The sequence below is a fragment of the Typopeltis vanoorti genome, chromosome 2 (assembly GCF_054136105.1).
Source record: "Typopeltis vanoorti isolate ZY-2024b chromosome 2, IOZ_Tvanoo_1.0, whole genome shotgun sequence".
NCBI lineage: Eukaryota > Metazoa > Arthropoda > Arachnida > Uropygi > Thelyphonidae > Typopeltis > Typopeltis vanoorti.
The window spans coordinates 147,024,574-147,046,766 of record NC_143550.1 but is presented as its reverse complement, the minus strand read 5'-3'; the positions used below and the strand labels follow the sequence as shown (position 1 = coordinate 147,046,766).

Here is a 22,193-nt window from a genome sequence, read left to right as displayed (position 1 = left end):
TAAACAAATTGATGAAATGAGTGGAAGGAGGGTAATTATTATGGGGGATTTCAACTATGGTAACATCGACTGGAAGGAGGAGAGGACACATGTGAGGAAGGAAGGAACTGGATTTTATTCAGTTATTAAGGGATAACTATCTGAGACAGCATGTAATAGAAAATACTAGGGTTTTGAGAGTGCTTGACCTGGTAATAGCATCTGAGAATTTGACTGTGATGAATATGACCATGTTGCCACCTATTGGTGAGAGTGATCATAAGGTCTTGACCTGGGAGGTGGCTAAAGGTGTGGAATTTTCGATTAACACAGGGTATATGTGGAATTACTATGCTGGCAAGTATGACAAGCTTAGGAGATTGCTTGGTTCGGTGTCATGGCATGTAAAACTGAAAGGGCTGGATGTCGATAGAGCATGGGAAGTGGTCAAGGAGCATTTGCGGGAGGTTATGGCTGATTGTATACCTAGGGTCCGAATAGTAAAACAAGTAAGGGGTTAAATGGATAAATAACACCATTAAGCTTGAGCTGCAAAAAAAAGAAACAACTGTGGAGGGAATTTAAAGAGAAAGGTGACCTGCAGGCACACGAATGTTATAAAGTGCAGCCCAGAAGGGTAACAAGTGTGGTAAGAAAAGCAAAAGCAGACTATGAAAGGAAACTAGCTATGCAAGCTAAAGAGAATCCCAAACAGCTCTTTCAATATGCTGCAAGTAAAAGAAAAACTGTACACGGCAGAATGATTTTAAGGAATGCCGATGGCAAGGAGGTCACTGAATCAGTCGACATAGTGGAATTACTGAGTGAGCACTTTGCAAGAGTATATCATCCAGGTGGCGACATTGAAAGAATGAAGGAACCATTAGTTTATACGGAAACTGTGGTGAATGAAGTGAAGGTGAATAGTCTATTACAGAACCTTAATGTGAATACATCTGTGGGATTGGATGGTATACCAGCATGGGTCTTACGTGAAGCAGCTAAAGAATTATCAGTGCCCTTGACCATGTTGTTTAATCTGAGTCTCGGGTCTGGTTTAGTCCTGAAGGTGTGGAAAGAGGGGAAAATAGTTCCACTGCATAAAGGAGGATCCAAGACTATTGTTGCAAATTAACAACCGATCAGCATATCAGGAGTTGTTGTCAAGGTCTTGGAGAAAGTAGACAAGGGAAAAATACAGGAGGGGTTTGATGAAATTGAGATACTGTATGGGGGACAGCATGGCTTTGTGAAGGGTAGATCATGCCTTAGTAACTTGCTCAAGTTTTATAACACAGTGATGGCTGAACTGGATAAGGGTAAGGGGTTTACAGTGATATCCTGTCAAAGGCCTTAGCAAGGTCCATATGCTGGACCTTGCTAAATCCTTTGACAGGATACCACATGGAATTCTAATTAGTAAACTGCAGCATATGGGGATGGATAAAGGGTTGGTGAGATGGATGGATGGGTGGGTGGTTGATGGAGAGATATCAGAGAGTAGTTTATTCAGGAGGTGAGTCCAAAAGACGGCCTGTGACTAGTGGTGTGCCGCAGGGTTCTGTTCTTGGACCACTGCTGTTTAATTTGTTCATTAATGATATAGGGAAGGATCTAAGAGGAACGGTCCATTTGTTCGCTGATGATGCAAAGTTGGGTAGGGCAATAGTGAATGCAGAAGATGTCAAAATCTTGCAGGATGATTTGGATAGACTGCAGGTCTTGGCTAAGAAGAATGGATGTCAATATAATGTGACAAAATGTAAGGTTATCCGTTTTGGGGTGAAAAGATTAGCAGCAGTATACCACATTGGTGGAACTGTACTCCAGGAGATTGATGAGGCCAGAGACTTGGGGGTGTTGGTGGATAGGGAGATGAAGTTTAGGGGGCACATTGCAAAAGTTGCTAAATCAGCTCATCAAATCACTTGGTTGCTGAAGAATACTTTGATGAACAGAGACAAGCAAGTTATTGTTCCTCTGTTCCGAGCCTTGATAAGACCTCATCTCGACTACTGTGCTCAGATTTGGTCACCTAGGTTTCTTCTTGATGGGGAGGAGGTTGAGAGGATCCAGAGGCGAGTGACCAAGACGATAGCAGGTGTATGGAAGGAACCTTATGAGAACAGGTTGAAGATTTGTGGGTTGCAGAAATTGGTTGATAGGCGGGAAAGAGGAGATATGATTGAGACATTCAAATTGCTGAAGGGTTTCTATAGGATTAATTCACAGGATATTTTTGAGATCAGGACTGGTGGTGGGAGGACTAGGGGACATCTATAGAAGCTGGGCAAGAGTGTGGTTAGTAAGGGTGTTAGAGCTGGGTTCTTTACTTGTAAATGAGTGGAATAAGCTGCCAGAGTCTGTTGTGGGTGCCATGACAGTGAATGAGTTCAAGGCAAGGTATGATAGATACTGTGAGAATGTCGAATAGTTGTGTGGACATGATGTTTAGGGCCTCCCTCGATGAGTCTAAGGATTCCTTGGAGTCGCCTGTAGTAGTATTAGTAATAATAATAATGGTGCGTGATTGGAATGAATTCAAGAACAGGTATGATAGCTGGTGCAAACAGTATTCTCTCAATGAATTCCTGATTCCCTGGAGGTCTCTCTTAATAATAACTTCTTTACAATCAAAATCCAACAGTGTTATCCTATATGGACAAAAACTGCTGTCTATATGTCACCAATAGAAGTCAGTGAAATTCTTCTTGTATATTAAAATTACAGAACACTGAAGAAAACATATTTTGTCTTCATCCAAGGTTCTTCTATAACTTCGCTTTATATGAAAGTAGCAGCAAGCTCCACTGACTAAACTACTGAGATCAACTATATCATACTTTTGAATGAATTAACTTTCTACATGAAAGTCTCAACATTCTTCTCAAAACCTTATCAGCAGTTTTAACACTTCAGAACAAATTTGCCTTTTATATGAAATATAATATGAAGAAATAACTAAAATTACATGAACTGTAATTTTAGTTATTTCACTCATCAGACTTCAGTCTTTAGGATTCTCAGTCTGATAAGTGATTTCTAAATCACTTATCAGACTGAGAATCCTAAAGAAAGCAAACTTTATTGGGCCCGTTTCTATATGAACTGAAAATGAATAAATTTCCATTCAGTTTTAACTGAAATAAATCCTATATGATTAATGACTACAGTAAACTTCACTTATCTCTTGATAAAAGGGATATCCTTTCTCTCAGTCTTCCATTTCCATTCAGTATTCATATATTGAGGGCATAAAGTCCCACAAGTTTTCCTTTGCTGTGTTCCTTTTTAACTCCCGAAACAGCTGAATCCTTAGCAATGTTCCATAATGTTCTTTTCACTTTTGCACATGCTTGGAAATATGCATAGCTCAACTTCTGCTCCAGTCTATTGTTGCATACTGCCATTACTGCTTTCATCACTGAGCTTGAAAATGATTATAAAATTCTTTTCATAGTGAAGGAAGTTCAATTATAATTTGAAAATGAAACAAGTAGAGCTCCTAACATTTCTTCCTTTCATGAATGTGAATTACAGCAGTTACTTTTGCTTCCCTCATCACTAACAACATTTTGTAAATGTTTGTTTAGATAAACTCTGACATTACAACACTTCACAGTTCATATAAAATATATAATTATGCTCTAATATCTAATATCTAAATAAATATATTTTATATCTAAGCAAGACTTCAGGAGCCAAAAATAAAATGAACACATCAAAACGTCTTGTTCACAACATACAAAATCAAGCATTTACTAACATCATCACAAATACTGCATTAACTTTTTTATTTTAAATTCAATTCATTTATTTTTTTTTTAACTTGTGTGATATCTGAATTTTATTACAGATATACTAAATTCTAACTATATAGTTAATGAGAAAATCTCTTTTTCTTTTCTCTCTCTCTAGCACACACACACACATATATATATTTTAATATCATCATTAGTCAAACTGTTAACTTAATAAGCACTGGTGTGTCAAAAATAGTAGACAAAAATCATGAAAATTATAAATTTGGCATGAATTTTATTACAGATATACTAAATTCTAACTATATAGTTAATGAGAAAATCTCTTTTTCTTTTCTCTCTCTCTCTCTAGCACACACACACATATATATATATTTTAATATCATCATTAGTCAAACTGTTAACTTAATAAGCACTGGTGTGTCAAAAATAGTAGACAAAAATCATGAAAATTATAAATTTGGCATGGATTTTAAAGCATGATTTATAACCTAAAAGGCTAAACTAATGCTTAAAAAAAAAAGTGTGACCGGTGGAGATTGATTTGGGTTTATGTCCAAAGCAACTAAGATATGAGATCAATATATTATGTCTGTGAATTACATTTGTTAGTTTGCCTGTTTTGCAGAATGAAAAACTTTAGTTACTTACCAAGAGGGAAAATCACGCCACAACTTCTGGGGGGGGGGGGGATGTTTTATTCACATTTAACCATATTTCCAAAATAAATAAATTCCAAAGCAGAACACAAAATGAAACTCGGTGGAAAAATCAAATCCGCTTTGTATCATAAGGTACATCAAATGATGTGATAGCAAATTAACCAGATTTTACAATAAGCTGTTTATCAGGCAAATATTTAATGCTTGCTATAAAACTCTTTATGGAAAGTATAATTTGAAATCAGAATTACAGATAGCAGCTGAAACATGCTGTTACAAAGTTTGTACTAAAGTAATAAAAATGTAGAGAATAGCTCCACAATAGTTTGGCATAAAATCCATTTCTTATTACTTAAATTGTATGCCTTCATAACAATGTAATAATAAATAGTAATGGAACTTGCCATTTTCACTGTCAGACTCTTCATAATCTGAACCAGAAGAGTCAGATGAAGTTTCGGAGCTGGAGCTTTCTGAGGATGATGATGAAGATGAAGTGTCTTCTGATGAACTCTCATTACTGTTATTATCTGTATTGCTTTTATCTGAAGGTGCTGCAATCTGAGGAATTGGAGGTGCTGTAGTTTTTGGCATAGCTTTTAAATGCTCTCTTAGTTCATCTCTTGAAAAGAAATAAAATATGAGGAGACTACATTAACAAATAGCATGACATACCAATAGTAAAGCTATTACTACTAATAATAATAATAAAAAAAAACTGCACTTATTATTTTTTTTTTAAATTTAAGTGATCACTTGAAGGTATTTCACAGCAAGATGCAATATTAGAAATTAGTGAAATTGAAATGTAGAGAATAATAGTTGATTCCATTAAAAAAAAAGTTCATTTAAGACATTTGAGTAATGAAGCAGTGGACAACACAATGGAAAAATCCAAACAAATTTTAAAACCAAGAAAAGGGTTTAATAAGCAAATTCTGGTAGTTTTTATCACTGATTATTGCTATCAGCTGAAAGATAGTTGGATACATGGGATGGTCTAGCAGGGATTATATTTTTGTTATATAATACAGAGACAGTTGTCGGAGTTGAAGTGACAAATGTGGTTCGTTTGCCTTCACATAGAGACTAGGAATAGGGTCTAACAATGCAGTGTGCTCTCCCTGGCAGAAGTATGGAATTGAGACCCATAGTCAAATTTTGATCTTATCAATGTCCCTGTACAAACAACTGTCAGCACTCTAGCAGGTGGACACAAAACTGTGTTCTGTTGTAAAATTCTGAACCCATTTGCGAGAATCCGTTTTGAGAAAAAGTAAATGGCTTGCTGCAGCTGTCTTTCTATGACCCTCACATTACATGAATGAGAGAAGATAGTAAAATCATCTACATATCAGACATTACTTACTGTTAGTGGAAGTTTTTCTGATATCAAGTTAAAACTGATTGCAAAAAGCGTAACACTTAAAACTTTGTGGGACTCCCTCCTCTTGGTTATATGGTCAGGAGAGGGCAATTCCCACTCAGAATTGGAAGATTCTGTTAGGTAAGAAGTTTTAGATTAATAAGATAGACATTCCTTCTAAGATCAAAATTATGGAAGTCTTTCAAGTATTCCAAATCTCCAAGCAATGTTGTAGGCTTTTTTCCATATCAAAGAAAACTGATAATAGATGCTTGCATTTTAGGAAGGCATTTCTAATGAATTCCTCTAGCCAGACAAGATGATAGTTAATTTTTTTTTTTTTTTTTTCCAGAATCGTGCACATGTAGCTGGGCAATAGTTATTTGGGAATTTTGGATCCTTCCCTGGCTTAGGAAAGGCAATTATAATTGCCTTTTGTCAGGTATCCAGAAATATGCTCTCACAGAAAATTCTGTTGTAAAGGTGCAACAGTTGATCCAGGAACAAAGTAATCAAGTTTGATGTAGTGGGGAATCTTCGAAAAATACTCTGAGTTTTCTTCTGATCTTCTTTGGCTACTGTGCAATCATTATTCCCCCATGGCTTAGAGAAACATGGAAACCGACTAGATGTTTTAGGAATTGCAGTTGTGGCAGCTTGTATAATACACCCAGTCACGTGATTCACATCCCTCATGGAAGAGGAGCTGAATTTTGCATCATCAGCAGAATCAAATTCTCCTAATGATGAGAAAGTAAGCTCTTCAGCTAGCTCAATTTTTTATTGTGATGTCTGTGATGGAGTACATGGTTGTCCATTCAGGAAGGTGAATATCACAGGAAAGTGATCACTCTGAAATAAACTTTAATCAATTTCCCACTTGAGGAGTGGAAAAAGGAAGGATGAGCAGATAGTCTATGGCAGTGAACGTTCAAGTAGGCATATTGCTTGTGTTTAGGAGGGAGAGATTGTTGTTGTCAAGCATATGCTAAACAACTTCTGTTTGTTCAAGCCCTACCCCAAAAGTGTTGTCCATTTACATCCCCCATTAAAAGTAAGGGGACAGAAACTGCAACATGACATCAAAGTCATCATGAGAGATATACTGCAGATGCAGTATACTGTTAACAGTTTCAACTGAGAGTTGAACAGCAACTGCTTCTATGTTCATATTAAGATGCTGGACAGAGGTATAGCTGTCCATGAGGATGGCGATCCATCCATGAGCAGGTCCATCAGTTTTTCTGTTCTTATGAATGATGACAGCATTTTGTAATGTGAGATAATCTCTTAGCTTTATGTATGTTTACTGCAGACAGAGGCATGTTGGTTTATACTTCTGCAAGAGGGCCTTGATGTTATCAATGTTTTGACGGAATCCACAATAATTCCATTGTAAGAATGTTTTTGTTATTTCTTTCTGGTGGTATCATCTGGCATCCTATGTCGAGTAGTTTCATTTTCATTAGCCTTAGATTTTTTTCCTCTCTTTACAGAATTGAGGACAGCCAGTACCCCATTTCCTCTTCATTAGGAAAAATATCTACGACAGTCATACTGCACTCCTAGAGCACAAGGTACATGAATTATTTTATATTCTTCAGGATGAACAGCAGTATCCATAACATGTCTTTGACTCTCTGTGGTGAACATTCCAATATCTTTTTTTTATTAGTGAATTTTCATGTAGTGGGACCATCTCTGGCATGTCCTCCTCAGGATGGAGTCCATACCAACTGTCTCTTTCATTCACTTAAATGACATAGAAAGCAGATCACATCATTCAGGGATGTTATAACTGTTTGAAGGTGGTATCGACATATGGATTTGGATACTTATTGACACAATTTGATAGCAACCTTTTCAGCGTAAGAGGGTTTACTAGATGTTGCTGTCACTCTTGTGGTATACTGCCTCTTTGCTTCCTGATAAGCAACATTACTGTTATTTTTTGTATTTCCTTCTCATCCTTCTGCCTTTATCATGCTAGGGAGAGTAAGTTGGATGGTCTCCATCAAATTAGGGCATTTTGGTGTTTTTCTCTTGCAATTTTTGTTTTCATGGTCTTTACTGCCACATTGGGCACAGATGGAGATCCACAACAGGCAGTTTACGAATAACCATACTTTCTGGGCAGTTCCGATGCTTTCACAGATGATTGTTTTGATGTGCTAAATGAAGGATGATGTTCCTGGTGAGAACAAGGTAATAACTGTCGCTATGTATTCTCCTCATGCCTATCACTCGCTGATCTTTCATTTCAGAGCAAATCTGTTTGTTTGGTATGTTGAGGAGATCCTATTTCGATATCCTGCCTCTGGAAAAGTTTAAAGTTTTGCTGGGAGTAATGGAAATTGGCATTCCCTTGATAGATGCTGCACAAAATAACTTTTCAAATTGTCTCTTAGTTGATGCCTTGATAAGTATATGTCCTGAATGCAACTTTACAGACTTTGGAGATCCTACAAAAACTACAGGATGAAAATGGTGACATATTTTCAAGAAGGTCCGCTGTTGAATGTAATATCAAGAAAAGTGGTGTGTTGATTGCATCTTCTGAGGTTTTCTGCTTCTTATTGTGATTTTCACAGTTGGTGTTTCTATGGTATCATGACATGGTTGGGACTTGATGAACACCCCTAATAAACAAGGGGATGAAGAAATGTTCATTTTTCAGTTCAGTTTGGAACCAGAGCTCTCCACCCACCATGAAATTACACATGGATACCCACTCTTTGGCATGTAGTAACTGCATTTTTGAGTGGAACAGCAAAGCTACCATGAATGCCATACAGGCAACCTTGGACCATAGGAAAGGAGGCCCACAGCAATTCCCTTGACCCTTGCTGGCATGTCCACTAGCCAATTGATCTTCACTGGGCCATCAGGGACTGCCCATCTTGCTGAAGCAGAGGCCCAAAATAGTGTGAGACTACCAGGATCCCCCCCCCCACACACACACACATTTCCAGATGCCCACTGGTCGCACAGTGAACATGGCAGCAAGGCATTGGATCCTGGTTATGGCGCCTGGAAGACAGGATACTAATAAAGAGAAGTAGAGTGAGGAATACAGGAAGAAAAGCACAGACAAAAAATAAGAATGAAAGGTACCATCACCGGGAGGTCCCCTCCAACACAAACAGGTACCTAACAGGAAGGAAACTTTATGCTTCTACTAGAGAGAGAGAGAGAGAGAGAGAGAGAGAGAGAGAGAGAGAGAGAATACCCCGTGACAGTTGGACCCTATCTTCTATCAAATCATAAGAAATGAAACTGTAGCATTTCAATCTACACTGATCCTTAGTCTAAACATCGAGGAAACTGAACCACCCTTGTTGCTTTGATGTTAACAGGTGTTACTACTATATACTACTAAAACAGAATCCCTGGCAGACCATCTCAAGTGGCCAATTATATTTTGCCAACAATGGAAGAATCTATACAATGCTCATCACACTGCCATATAACCCTCTGGTTTGCAAACAAAAGTACCCTCAGAAGTTCAAGATATTAGGTTAGACGATACTGCACAGATGCCATCAAGTATGCTGCCTCCACAGCATTCACACAATTCATACATACCACCATACAGTTTTTCTTTCTGCAGGCTATCCCAATATTCCATCATCCTGTTGTCTGCTAGCAACTCTTTCAGCACACAGAATGTTATATTCTGATTGTGTGCTTGTCTACAGAGATGGTTCAAAATCAGAGGTTCTAGTGTAATCCTCTGCATAATATCTGCTCATATCTCACTAGAATGTAACAAATTCCTTGCTGGGAATCTGTATATTGATACAACAGTATCAAAGGTGTATCACATACACAGATTCCCAGAGCTCTTTACACACAATAAAAAAGTCTAGAGCTGCATCTAGGGTTGTCTGGTATCCAACATGTCCTCTCTCAGTTATGGAACCTAAAGACATGTTGGGATTAAGGGAAATAGTTACCGATGCTAGGTTATCTTGTTTCTCAAGCTTTAATCATCTGTCTATCCCCTCCACCAATTACAAGCAGATCATAAGACAGAAACTTATCTCAGTAGCAGTCATCATGGAATAGAGACCAACAGCAAGCTCTATCAATTCAATCCTGAAATCAAATTGTTTCAGCCTAGTTTGTACAGAGGCTGTAAAAAAGAATATCACTTTCTCATATCTGCATAGATCAATGAGCACAGTCACTATTTTAGCCACATTCACAATCTGCCTGAACCCTATACATTTAGGCAGATTTTTTCAGATTCATCAAATGTTATTTCCATTATGTATATATATATATATATATTAATTTTATTAGCTACATACATCCTAGATAGTGATATTTTAACACCTGTTTTTTTATAAATGTTTTTATGAATTTTTTTATACTTGTTTGTATACACCTTTTCCATTTTTTTGTATACACTCACCTGTTTATGCTTTTGTTTTGTGTATTTATTATGCACTAGTGCAGTATGGCAAGTTACAAGAAGTGATAGACAACACCAAAGCAAGATCTATGGCTACTTATTAGAGATTGAAATGCAAAAGCGGGAGAAACCGAGGAACAAGGAATAACAGGTTGTTTTGGTTTAGGTATTCATAACACTGCAGGGAAGAGACTAGTTGAATTTTGTGCAGAAAATTCTTTGTTTGTTGCTAACAGCTGCTTTAAACAGCATAAACGAAGATTGTACACATGGATATCACCTGATGGATAATACAGAAATCAAATCGACTATATACGCGGGTGGTGTGAAAAGTTCTCTGCCTCAACCATAAATGACGACACTATTGGCAAGATTTTTTTAATTCTAAGTTGGTACATCTGTCATAAGCATCGATGTGAAATTGCAACCATTCTATCAAGTAGTTTTTTTTATACAGCTGTCAGAAGCCAAAGAGTTCTCTGTATCCCTTGAAATGGATAAAACTGAGTATTGTGAAGTTATAAAATTCTTTGTAAAAGAAGATTTAATGCCAAAAGAAATTCATAAAAGTTTATGGGCACTCTTCTTCTTTGTTTTTGACAATTAAGAAATGGGTTGATGAGTATGTGGCTGTACTAGCCTTGAAGGATGTCCAAAAAGTGTAACAACAACAGAAATCATTGATCAGTGCACGATATGGTATTGGATGACTGGCGAGTCAAAGTGTATGAAATTGCTGAGACTATAGGCATTTCAAAAGAACGTGTAGGATACATTTTGCATGAATAATTGCAAATGAAGAAGCTTTGCACAAGATGGGTGCCGTGCAAATCAAAAATGCACCCACATGAAAATCTCTGAAGAGTGCTTGAGCGTTTTAACAAGAATAAAACTGATTTTATGCACTGATTTATTACTATGGATGAGACTTGAATTCACCATTGCACACCATAATCCAAACAGCAGTCAAAACAGTCGACAGAAACTGGTTGTTCAGTGCCAAAGAAGACAAGGTCATGGCATCAGTGTTTTGGGATGCTAAAGGCATTTTGTTTATTAATTATCTTGAAAAGGGTAAAACAATAACCGGGGAATCTTATTCCAATTTTAACCAGACTAGATGAAAAAATTCATGAGAAAAGACCTGGTTTGCAGAAAAAAAAATTATCTTTCATCAGGACAATACACCTGTTCACAAAGGTGTTTTGGCAATGGAAAAATTAAGGGATCTGCACTATGAATTGTTGGAACATCCACCCTACTCCCCAGATTTGGCTCCCCCTGACTTCTTTCTTTTCCCAAAACTAAAACTCTTCCTCGATGGTTAGCATTTTTCTTTGAATCAAGAGGTGATTGCAGCTGTAGAGGGGTATTTTGCAGATTTTACTGAGAACTACTATAGGGACAGGATAATGGTGTTCGAGCATCACTGGAATAAATGTATTAGTCTTAAGGGAGATTATGTTGAAAAATAAAAATAATTTTGAAATTATAAATTCGTTTTTTCATTGTTAGGCCGAGAACTTTTCAGACCACCCACATACTTGGACAAAGAAGATGGAGAAGTGCAATTCAGTATGCCAAGACTTTTCCAGGTGCAGACTGTGGAACAGACCATGAATTATTAGTGGCTGTGATACATGTGAAATTAGGAAACTGAAAACAACACAAATGTTGATCAGATATGATCTTGGAAACATGCCAGCTGAATACGTTATTAGTATACAGAACAGATTCGACACACTCAATTCGTGTGAAAGAGAACCAGATGAACTATGGCAAGAGATTAAAGATATAATTAAAACAGAAGCAAAGAAGAATATTATAACAGTTTGTAAGAAGAAGTTTAAATGGCTGTCAGAAGATGCCATCAAAACTGCTCAGGAAAGGAGGAAAATGAAGGCCACAGGAAATCTGCAGAAAGTACAGCATTTGAATGCAGAATTTCAATGAGAAGGCAGAAGAGACAAGGAAAAATACTTTAACCAGGAATGCCAAGACCAAAACTAGAAAAGAAAAACAAGAGATATTTTCAAAACGATCAGGGAAGTTTAGTGCCAAGGTAAAGATAAAGGATATCTTACAGAGTGTGCAGACAACAAAGAAAGATGGAAAGAGTATACAGAAGCCCCTTTACAGAAAGGACTCCAAAATTACTGAGAAATTTGAAGAGAAGGATTACACATAGGAGCCAGTACCACTGGAGAGTGAAGTGAGGTGGGCACTGTAACAGATATCCAGTAAGAAAGCACCAGGAGGGAATGGAATACCTATTGAGCTGCTCAAAGACCTGGAAGAAGAGGCAGTTAAAATTTTAACAGCTGTATGTCAGTGAATTTGGATCACAACTACATGGCTTAGGGAATGGAAAAAATCACTTTATATACCTTTATTGAAGAAAGGCGATGCAAAAAAGTGAAAAATTACAGAACTATAGCACTGATTTCTCATGCAAGTCTTACTTAAGACCATTCAGAAAAGACTGGAACCATTTATGAAGAGAGAGAGAGAGAGAGAGAGAGAGAGAGAGAGAGAGAGAGAGAGAAATGTCAACTGAACAGGCAGGATTTCGAAAAGGCAGAGGAACAAGAGATCAGATCGCCAATGTGAGATGGATAATAGAAAGAGCACAGGAATATCAAAAGAATGTCTACTTTTGTTTCCTCGACTATAGTAAGGCTTTTGACTCTGTAGATCATGTGAATCTGTGGAATGTGTTAAGAAAACAATGGGAGTATCAGAGCATTTCATTATCCTTCTGAGGATTCTTTAATATGAACAAGAAGCTACTATCTGAATAGATCTTGGAGAAACTGAATATTTCACAATAGGTAAAGGGGTGCGACAAGGATGTATTTTATCTCCGTACCTGTTTAACTTGTACAGCGAATACATTTTAAGAATGGCAGGACTGGAGTAGGCTTCAGTCGGAATTAAAATTGATGGAAGAAATATTAATAATTTGAGGTGTGCAGATGATACCACCTTGCTAGCAGAATGCAAACATTTGGAGGAACTTATTATGAAAGTTAAAGAAGAAAGTGACAAATATGGCCTTAAACTTAACCGCAAAAAGACAAAAGTTATGGCAACATGTGAACTTAATGATTATGAAGTAGATGGGGAGAAAATGGAAGTAGTTAACAATTTTGTGCTCTTAGGATCCCGAATTGATAAAAATGAGTATGGTGCTGAAGAAGTTAGAAGAAGATTATTACTCGGAAAGAAAGTAATGACAAATATAAACAAGATCTTTCATGATAAAGATATTAGCCTCACAACAAAAATCAGAATCGTAAAAGGTTGGATCCTGAGAAAGAGTGAAAGAAGGAAGATAGATGAATTTGAATTATGGGTGTGGAGACGCTTACTAAGAATACCATGGACAGCAAAGCAAACCAATAAATCAGTGATAGACAGAATAAAGCCAGATTGCTCCATTGAAGTTATGATCATCAAGCAAAAATTGTCATACTTTGGACATTATGCGAGCAAATGACAGTCTGGAGAAGATGATGATGCTTGCTAAAGTTGATGGAAGCAGGAGAAGAGGAAGGCCAAGAATTAGATGAGTGGATGGAGTCAAAGAAGCACTGGAATGCACGTGGAAATTCTCAAAGATATGGCCAGGGACAGATCTGAATGGAGAGTGTATGTTCATAGAATCACCAGCAGTCGGAAATGACTTGATGGAACATAACACACACACAGTGCAGTATTGCCTTAGTTGTCCTTGTGCTACTAAATCCAAAACCAAACCAAGCATTAATTCAATTTCATAAGCAAACTTGGTTTTCTCATTTAAGTAAAGGATGAAGCAAAAATATATCTTGTCAAATATCATTTGTTATTGTTGTTGTCATGTGGGGCTCCCCCAATTTTCCTCATTTCCTCCCTTACGACAGGTTGAGCCCTCCAATGAGGGATTTTAAGTATGTATTTTTGACTGTAGATCCGTGTGTTCTCAGGCAGGTTTGCCTGTTCTGAGGGATGAAAAACCTGAGTTTCCAGGTGAAAAAAACCCCTATCTCTGTATGAGACTGGCTAACTCACCTTTAGTTGAAAGAGACAAGATAAAGGTTCCTCACATCATGGACGGGAATAGATGAAGACCTTTGTTTCCGACCGAAGGTCTATACAGACTGAGCTATGGAAGCTCATCAAATATCATTTGTTTTGTAAAGTGTAAAAAACTTTCTACACATACACAGCATGTACTACGAGATTTTGCAACCTCTTATATATAGAACTGATATAAAGAAGAGAGAGAGAGAGAAAATGCTCTCTCTCTCTCTCTCTCTCTCACACACACACACACACACACACACACACACACACACACACACACACACACACACACACACACCATTCTTGCCTTCCACACAAACCTTTCACCTTTGAAAGACTTTTTTCACCTTTTAGTTAATGACATCTTTACTACCATTGTCCTGTTATGGTCTGATGCCCTTAGCTGTACCATTAAAGAGAAATTATAGCACATATCAATAAATTAGAAAAAAAAAAATTTTATGATTTACTCTCACTGCAAAGAACACCATCATAACAAACTCACTCACTCACTATAACTAATAACCTTGAAAAATCCTGAACAAAGCCCACTATCAATAATATTTTAATGTAATGTAATAAACCCATTATAATTAACTATTCCTTTGTTATATACATATTTATTACTGCAGGAGTTAAGTGTATAAAAAATAATATAAAATTTTTATTTGCAACTTATGAACTGTACTTTGTTCCTATCATTTATATTTTAGATCATTCCAAAAAAGATCCTTTTGGAATGTTAATATGCATAAAAATTTTCTGAACCTATCTGATTACTACAGTAATTATATCAACTGTATAAAAGTAACAAACAGTTGAGTAAGTGAATTTACTCAACTGCCATAATCAAATATACAGGAACAAAAATATTACTACTTACGTTAAACCACCTAATCCAATGGAAGTAAAAAAATTTATTGCAAATCTGGTGTTGTGAGGATTATCTCTTGGAAACAGGCCATCAAAGGCTTGCTGAAGAGTTCTGAAAGTTAATTACATATAATATTATGCATGCAATTATGCAAACTAACAGAATGGCAAAAATAGCCATGATAATTTTAAAAAACGGCTTTATAATTTGCAATAAATATTCATCTTTAAATAATAAGTTATCTTATACAATGTAGAAAGTATTTTCCTTTCTAGTTCCTGGCAGAAAACTACTAACATGGGAGAGGGGGGGGGGGAAGATCCACCTATTATATGTCACATGCATTTGTTATATAACTCAAGTTATATAATATCAGGTCCTAGCTCTCACAAGCCATACAAAAGTTGAATACCAAAAGGGTTTAAAAACAGGTACTGCCTTCATAGACCTAACATCAGCTTATGACACCGCTTGTAAAATGGTTTACTGTATAAAGCAGCTAAAATAATCGACTGCCAAAAACACTAAAATTACTAGAACAAATGCTCTCCAATAGGAAAATAAAGGTTCATCTGAATTGACAAAAAAGCAGAACATTTATCTCACAGAATGGATTGCTGCAAAGGATCTGTCCTCATCCTAGCTTTATTCAACCTTTATACAAGTGATACCCCCCCAACAGCTAGTCGAAAGTTTATCTAGGCTGATCATATAGCTATTGCCACCCAAGACAGTACCTTGAGGAAACACTGAATAAAGATATGAGCTCACTACAAAATTACTTTGAATACTTGAGACTATCTCCTAATCCCAGCAAAACTGTTGTTTCTGCTTTCCACCTAAATAACCAGAAGGCTCATAGAAAACTCAAAAAATAAACTTCTGCAACAATCCATGAAAATAACCCTTGTTACATTGGTATCACACTTGATCAATCTAACTTACTGAAAAAAATTGGGAAGAAACTAAGTTAAAAATATCTGCCAGGAACAACATCATAAACAAGCTCATAGGCACAGCTTGGGGTTGTAATGTCTCAACTCTTAGAACAGTAGCACTGGCTTTAGTCTTCCTTGTTGCAGAGTATTGTTCGCCAGTTTGAAGCTGATGTCACCCCATGACACACGCTTGTCGACACACAGCTTAACGTAACAATGAGAACTATTTCTGGGTACCTTATGATCTATTCCTCTCCCATGGTTACCTGTTCTTTCCCACATCGCTCCTTCAGAAGAGAAGTTATAATAAAAGAAATAAAGAAAATAAGAAATAACATGTATCGTCCTATTCATCAAGATATCTCTTCACTTTCAACATGCTATCTTGCCTGCAGATCTCCCCAGGACTGGTGGAGAAAACTCTGGCATGAACTACAAACAACTATCTGATCACAGATCCAACCAACCTACCTCAACAGATTTAGGACTGGACAAGACTGCTGTGCCCACTTACATCTGTGGAGAATTTCACAGCCACCCTTTTGTGTGTTTGTGGTGCTGTGCATCATATCCACTGATGACTATGTCATACACTGTTTTGCTGGAGTCCTCAGGAATTTACATTTACTCCCAGACAGTGCCACTAACTGGTTAATTGAACTATCAGTCTGTATATAGTTTTGCTCAATAATTTTTGTATTTCCCCATACACTAAATAAATAAGAATGAAAATGCATTGCAGATAAACTATATACTGACATCTGGAAACTCTACAGCATCAAATAAAATTAACTTATATCCACATCTATCTTCACATATCCACATTGTTTTTCCTAGATATTTCAAAAATTTCCTGATATAGCCCATTTCAGTTACTCATGATGTCACTTGTACAGTTTCCCTGAATTGAAATTAATTATGACAATATATGATGAATGGCAGAGTCAATGCCTTCCAGTTTTATTTGTGGGAGTCTTCTCTTAGTACAGTAAGCACTTATTTTATTGTTCTCATATGAGGTATGTCTCAGGGCACTTTTCCCCACTTATCTCTAATAAACATCTTGTATGTCTTATGTACACTGCTCAAAACAATTATAATTATATATTTTATTATTATTTATAATTATATATTTCTGCAAATAATTATAACTATTAGGTACTTTACACATGAATAAATATTTCTTACTTATGGATAGGGTGTAATTGATGAGATATTGTTTACATAATCAATATTTATTACAAATTTAACAAATTATACATTTTAGCATGAAATCATTTTAACAAGAATAACAACAAGAATAGCCAAAAACACCTTTGTTAATTTTTAATAGGGCGTATGGTCTCCATTAACAGCCAAAACAGCGGTATATCTTGATTGCATGGAATAGATAAGATGATCAAACAGTTATTGTGAGATATTTCCCTACTCTTCTGTGAGAGCAATTTCGAGCTCTTGAAGCGAACATGGTGGCACCAGTCGAGCAGAAATGAGCCTACCTAAAGCATCCCAGGCATGTTCGATTGGATTACAATCTGGTGAACAGGTAGGCCAGTCCATTCGTTCAATACCTTCTTCCTCAAACCACTCTTGTACCAAATTTGCATGGTGTGGACGAGCATTGTCATCCATAAAAATGAATTCCATATGCAGCAGCATATGGATGAACTATAGGTTCCAAAATCTCATCGCGATACCTTTGGGCTGTTAAGAAACTGTTTTTCTGATAAAATAGAGATCGGTATGGCCACCTATACTTATTCCAGACTATACCATCAAATTCCCACCTTGATGTTGGGATCTTTCACGAACAAATACGCTGGTTATCTGGTTGCAGACTGATTCTTGTAGATAGGCTTATGTGTTGGTAACACATGACTGTTAAATTATTTAAGGAATTTACAACGTAAACTGAAATATTAATTAAAAGAAACTTTAATAAATACTCATATTTCGGCAATGTCACATTGCCATCTTCATGAGAACATACAACTATGACACGTGCATGCAGACACTACAAAAAGGTGCCCCCTAGTGGGCTATAATGGGTTATCTTGGCTGTTGGGCTGAAGTTCTCAAGATGCAAGCTTCCCAAATTTGAGGCAGTCTCATGCACCCAAATTTGTTGAGGTTTGGAAAGTTTTTTATAGTTGAGGCTGATTCCATGAACAATCTTTCATATTTAAATTTGCTGCAGTGTATTAACATAGCTTTCTTCCAACGTATTCTGTGGCAGGTATCCAGAGTGGCTGTATTGGTGAAACCAGGTGTAGTCTTTGTGTTCCAAAATCCTGACATTTCTGTCCTGCCTGTTTGGCCAAAGTAGGACAGCTGCAAGGAAACTGGTATACCCCAGATAGGTCTAGGGGAAGTGGCTGGTCTTTGGTGGAGCAGGATAAGGGATGCCAATTTCTTATATGGTTTGTAACAAGAAGTCAGGTCATATTTTTAAAGATTTTGGTTAACTTTTTAGAGGTGCCCCAGATATAGGGAATGGTGATGGATTTAGTGTAATCTTTGTTATGAAGTGGTGGGAGGTTGGTGGGGGGGGTCACTGGTTTTAATATTTTTTGAAGGTTGTAGCCATTGGCTAAGAAAGTGTTAGGGATGTGGTTTAGTTCAGTGGTTAGGACATTGTCATCTGAACAGATTAATTTTGCCCTGTTATATAGTGTTTTTATAACCCCATATTGTTGTGTGTGTGGGGGAGGGGGGGGGTTGCTGGTGAATGTATCTGCCTTTTGGGTAGGTTTTCTGTAAACAGAGAAAGCCAAGGATCCATCAGACTGGCGAGTGATCAGAGTGTCTAGGAAAGGGAGCCTATTGTTTTCCTCTTTTTCCAAGGTGAACTGGATTCTGAGGTCTTGGTTGTTTAAGTGTGTTAAGGAGTGGAATGTATATGAGCCATGTGGCCAAATAGTGGACACATCACCAATGTAGTGAAGCCAAACAGTGGGTTTCTGTGAGGTACCCCAGATATAGGGAATGAATTTTTTCTAGTTTATGGCTTTCTCTTCAAAAGTCTCCATAAAGAAATTGGCTAGGAGTGGGGAGAGTGGTGAACCCATGGCTGTCCCCTCTATCTGTTTGTAGAATTTTCCTTGCCAAATGAAATAGCTCGAGTTCATTGTGAACTGAAACAGGGCTGAGATATCGGGAGAAAATTTGGCTTGGATGAGCTCTAAGGTTTCCTTGAGTGGGACATTTGTGAATAGGGAGGATGTCAAAACTGACCATTATGTCAGTATGTTGGAGTGAGAGGTTTTCTATACTGGCTTTGAAGTGGGCTGAGTTTTTTTTATGTGTGATGGTGTGTTGCTAGTATACTGTATGAGCGCTTTGGCTAAATGTTTGACTAATTTGTATGTGGGGGAATCAATGCCATCCACTATGGGATGTAATGGCACATTTTGTTTATGTATTTTTGGAAGTCCATATATTTGTGTGTGTGTGTAGGGGGGGGGGGGGGGGGTCAAGAGATAAAAGGTTTTAGTTTGTTGGTAACTTCCACAGGCCAACAAATGATCTTCTTAAGGAGCCTTTGGGTGTTCTAATCTGGGAGCTGGTGGGATTATACACAATAGTATATACCCGATCTAACAATAAAGCATTAAGTTACCTGTGTAGTCGATTTGGTTGAGAACCACAGTGGCATTTCCCTTATCCATTTTGGTGATTACTATTTCTTTTTTTTCTTCATTTCTTGTAGAGCTTTATATTCCCCTTTGGATAGGTTGGTTTTTGGTGGTTGCTTTGGTGAAAATACTGGCTACATTCAGTCTGATATTGTTGGCGATATGGTTTGGAAGGTAGCAGATACGACGTTCTATCTGAATCATTATTTTTTCAGCCGGTATTTTCTTAGGAGTTATGGTGAAATTGTGGCCATGTGACAGTGCATTGAGTGCCTCATGCTTCAAAGTAATGGAAGAAAGGTTGATTACAGTGTTGAGTGGTTGTTGAAGTTTGGAGGTAGAGTCCTTTTTCAAGTTTTCAAATTTTTTGATATGCCAACTTTGTATCTTTTCAAATTCTTTTGCTGCTGAAGCGCATGAGAATGTAGTAGAGAATCATCCAAAGGTCATGGTTCGGCATGTTGGAAAGCTCCTCTTCAAGAGACCGAATAGCTTTGTTTACGTTGGCCAGGAGAACGAGCGTAGTGGTAATTTGTTCTCATAGTACGGCAAAGCTAGTGCAGTTATAAATGCAAAGAGTTTCTGTTTCTGTGAGGAGAAACAGTACTTTAATTTTACACAATTTGGGATTACCTCATTATCCCGGCAGCGTTTTAAGAAGGCCAAATGATTTAGTTGTCTCGATATCTTCAGTTTTAGTTTGCTGTATTTGCAGGCCTTGCACGCAATAGAATCTCTGTGGATGATCATAATTATTAGTGACATAATTAGTGAAGAGTCCAGGTTCAGTCTACAACCATGACTGTTAAATAATTTACGGAATTTACAACATAAAGTGGAATATTAATTAAAAGAAACTTTAATAATTTTAATAAAAGAAACGTTAATACAGTGCAGCAAATTTAAATATGAAAGATTGTTCATGGAATCAGCCTCAAATCTAAAAAAATTTCCAAACCACAACAAATTTGGGTGCATGAGACTGCCCCAAATTTGGGAAGATTGCATTTTTGAGAACTTTAACCGAACAGCTAAGACAACCCATTATAGCCCGCTAAGGGGCACCTTTAGGACTCTAGGAACAACAGTAGTTTTCTCTCTTCTGCCTCATTTGCTTTTTGTAGTGCCTGCATGCATGTGTCATAGTTGTATGTTCCCATGAAGATGGCAATGTTGCATTGCAGAAATATAGGAGTATTTATTAAAGTTTCTTTTAATAATATTCCAGTTTACTTAACAGTCAAGGTTGTAGACTGAACCTGGACTCGTCACTAAGTACACGAGCCCAATATCCTCATTTGTCCAATTATGGTGTTCCTATGCCCAAATTCTTTGGGCTCTTTTTGTGATTTGCAGTAAATGGAATGCAAACCATTAGTCTTCAAGCATATAAATCTATTGCATGAAGATGATTTCGTACTGTCTGTTTTGACACCAGCCTCTCCGTTGCTGTGGCAAGTTCGCTTCGAAGTTGTGTTAAATGTTCGATTTCTTCTGGCAAGTAATGACAAATACTGATAGTCTGTTGGAGTTGTTGATGATGGGTGACCTTGACCTTGTCTTCAGCAAACATTTCCTGTCTCCAGAAAGTGATTCCATAGTCACAAAATTACGCTTTGAGATACATGACATACTTGAGCGACAACTTGCTGCGTTTGTCCAGCTTCTAATCGACCAATGGCTCTCCAAGTCATGGATTCCAGGATATTATATTGCTCTACAACTTTTAACAAAATAAAGGGTGGTAGGTGACACAAGTTTACACCTGAAGTGATAATTATGCACTGTGAAAGTGAGCACAACAAGCCATGCTTTTATACCCCCACATGCTAATACGGCTAAGATACATTTCAACAAGTCTTGATTTGTTGAAATGTGTCTTAGCCGTATTTGTACACATGTTTTGTACACAGTTGCATGTTCTACACTGTCATATATTAAGAATATTTTAAAATAAATGTGCTCCATTTGTAGATTATTTTTAGAACTTTATAATTTACAAGAAAACCAAATATCCCTTAATTGTTTTGAGCAGTATATTTTCAAATGTCACCTTTCATATGTGTATATATTTTACCCCCCCCATTCTAGTTCTTTAATCTAAGTGATACAGTAGTGTTTGACACAGATAGGGTCTCTGTTGTTATAATTAAGCATTACTAGACACATGACAGCAGTGATAAAAAGGGGTGGTTGAGATGATGCCAAGATAAAACTATTTTCTCATTTTAAATTAATTTCTTGTTAAGATATATTTCTAATTTTATTTATTATTATTATTATTAAGAGAGACCTCCAGGGAGTCAGAGACTCATCGAGGGAGGTCACGTACTATACACAAGCTATCATATCATTCTTGAATTCATTCACTCTGCTTGCACTCACAACATCCAATGGCAATCCATTCCGATCACGCACCACCCTATGAGAGAAAAATCTAGTCTTCGCCCCCTTCTTAGCGGCCTTCATTCTCCGCTTCCAAGGATGACCGCT

At 37.1% G+C, this 22,193-nt stretch overlaps 1 protein-coding gene across 1 annotated transcript in view; it reads right to left on the bottom strand.

The window, feature by feature from the left end:
- ncm (pre-mRNA-splicing factor nucampholin) overlaps positions 1-22,193 on the bottom strand; it is a 306,231-nt gene that overhangs the window by 11,926 nt on the left and 272,112 nt on the right. Inside the window, exons 16-17 of the mRNA XM_090408753.1 lie at positions 15,137-15,238; positions 4,807-5,024 (exon numbers count right to left, since the gene is read on the bottom strand). Coding sequence (XP_090264879.1) covers positions 4,807-5,024; positions 15,137-15,238 — 320 coding nt within the window. The remainder of the gene's footprint in view (positions 1-4,806; positions 5,025-15,136; positions 15,239-22,193) is intronic.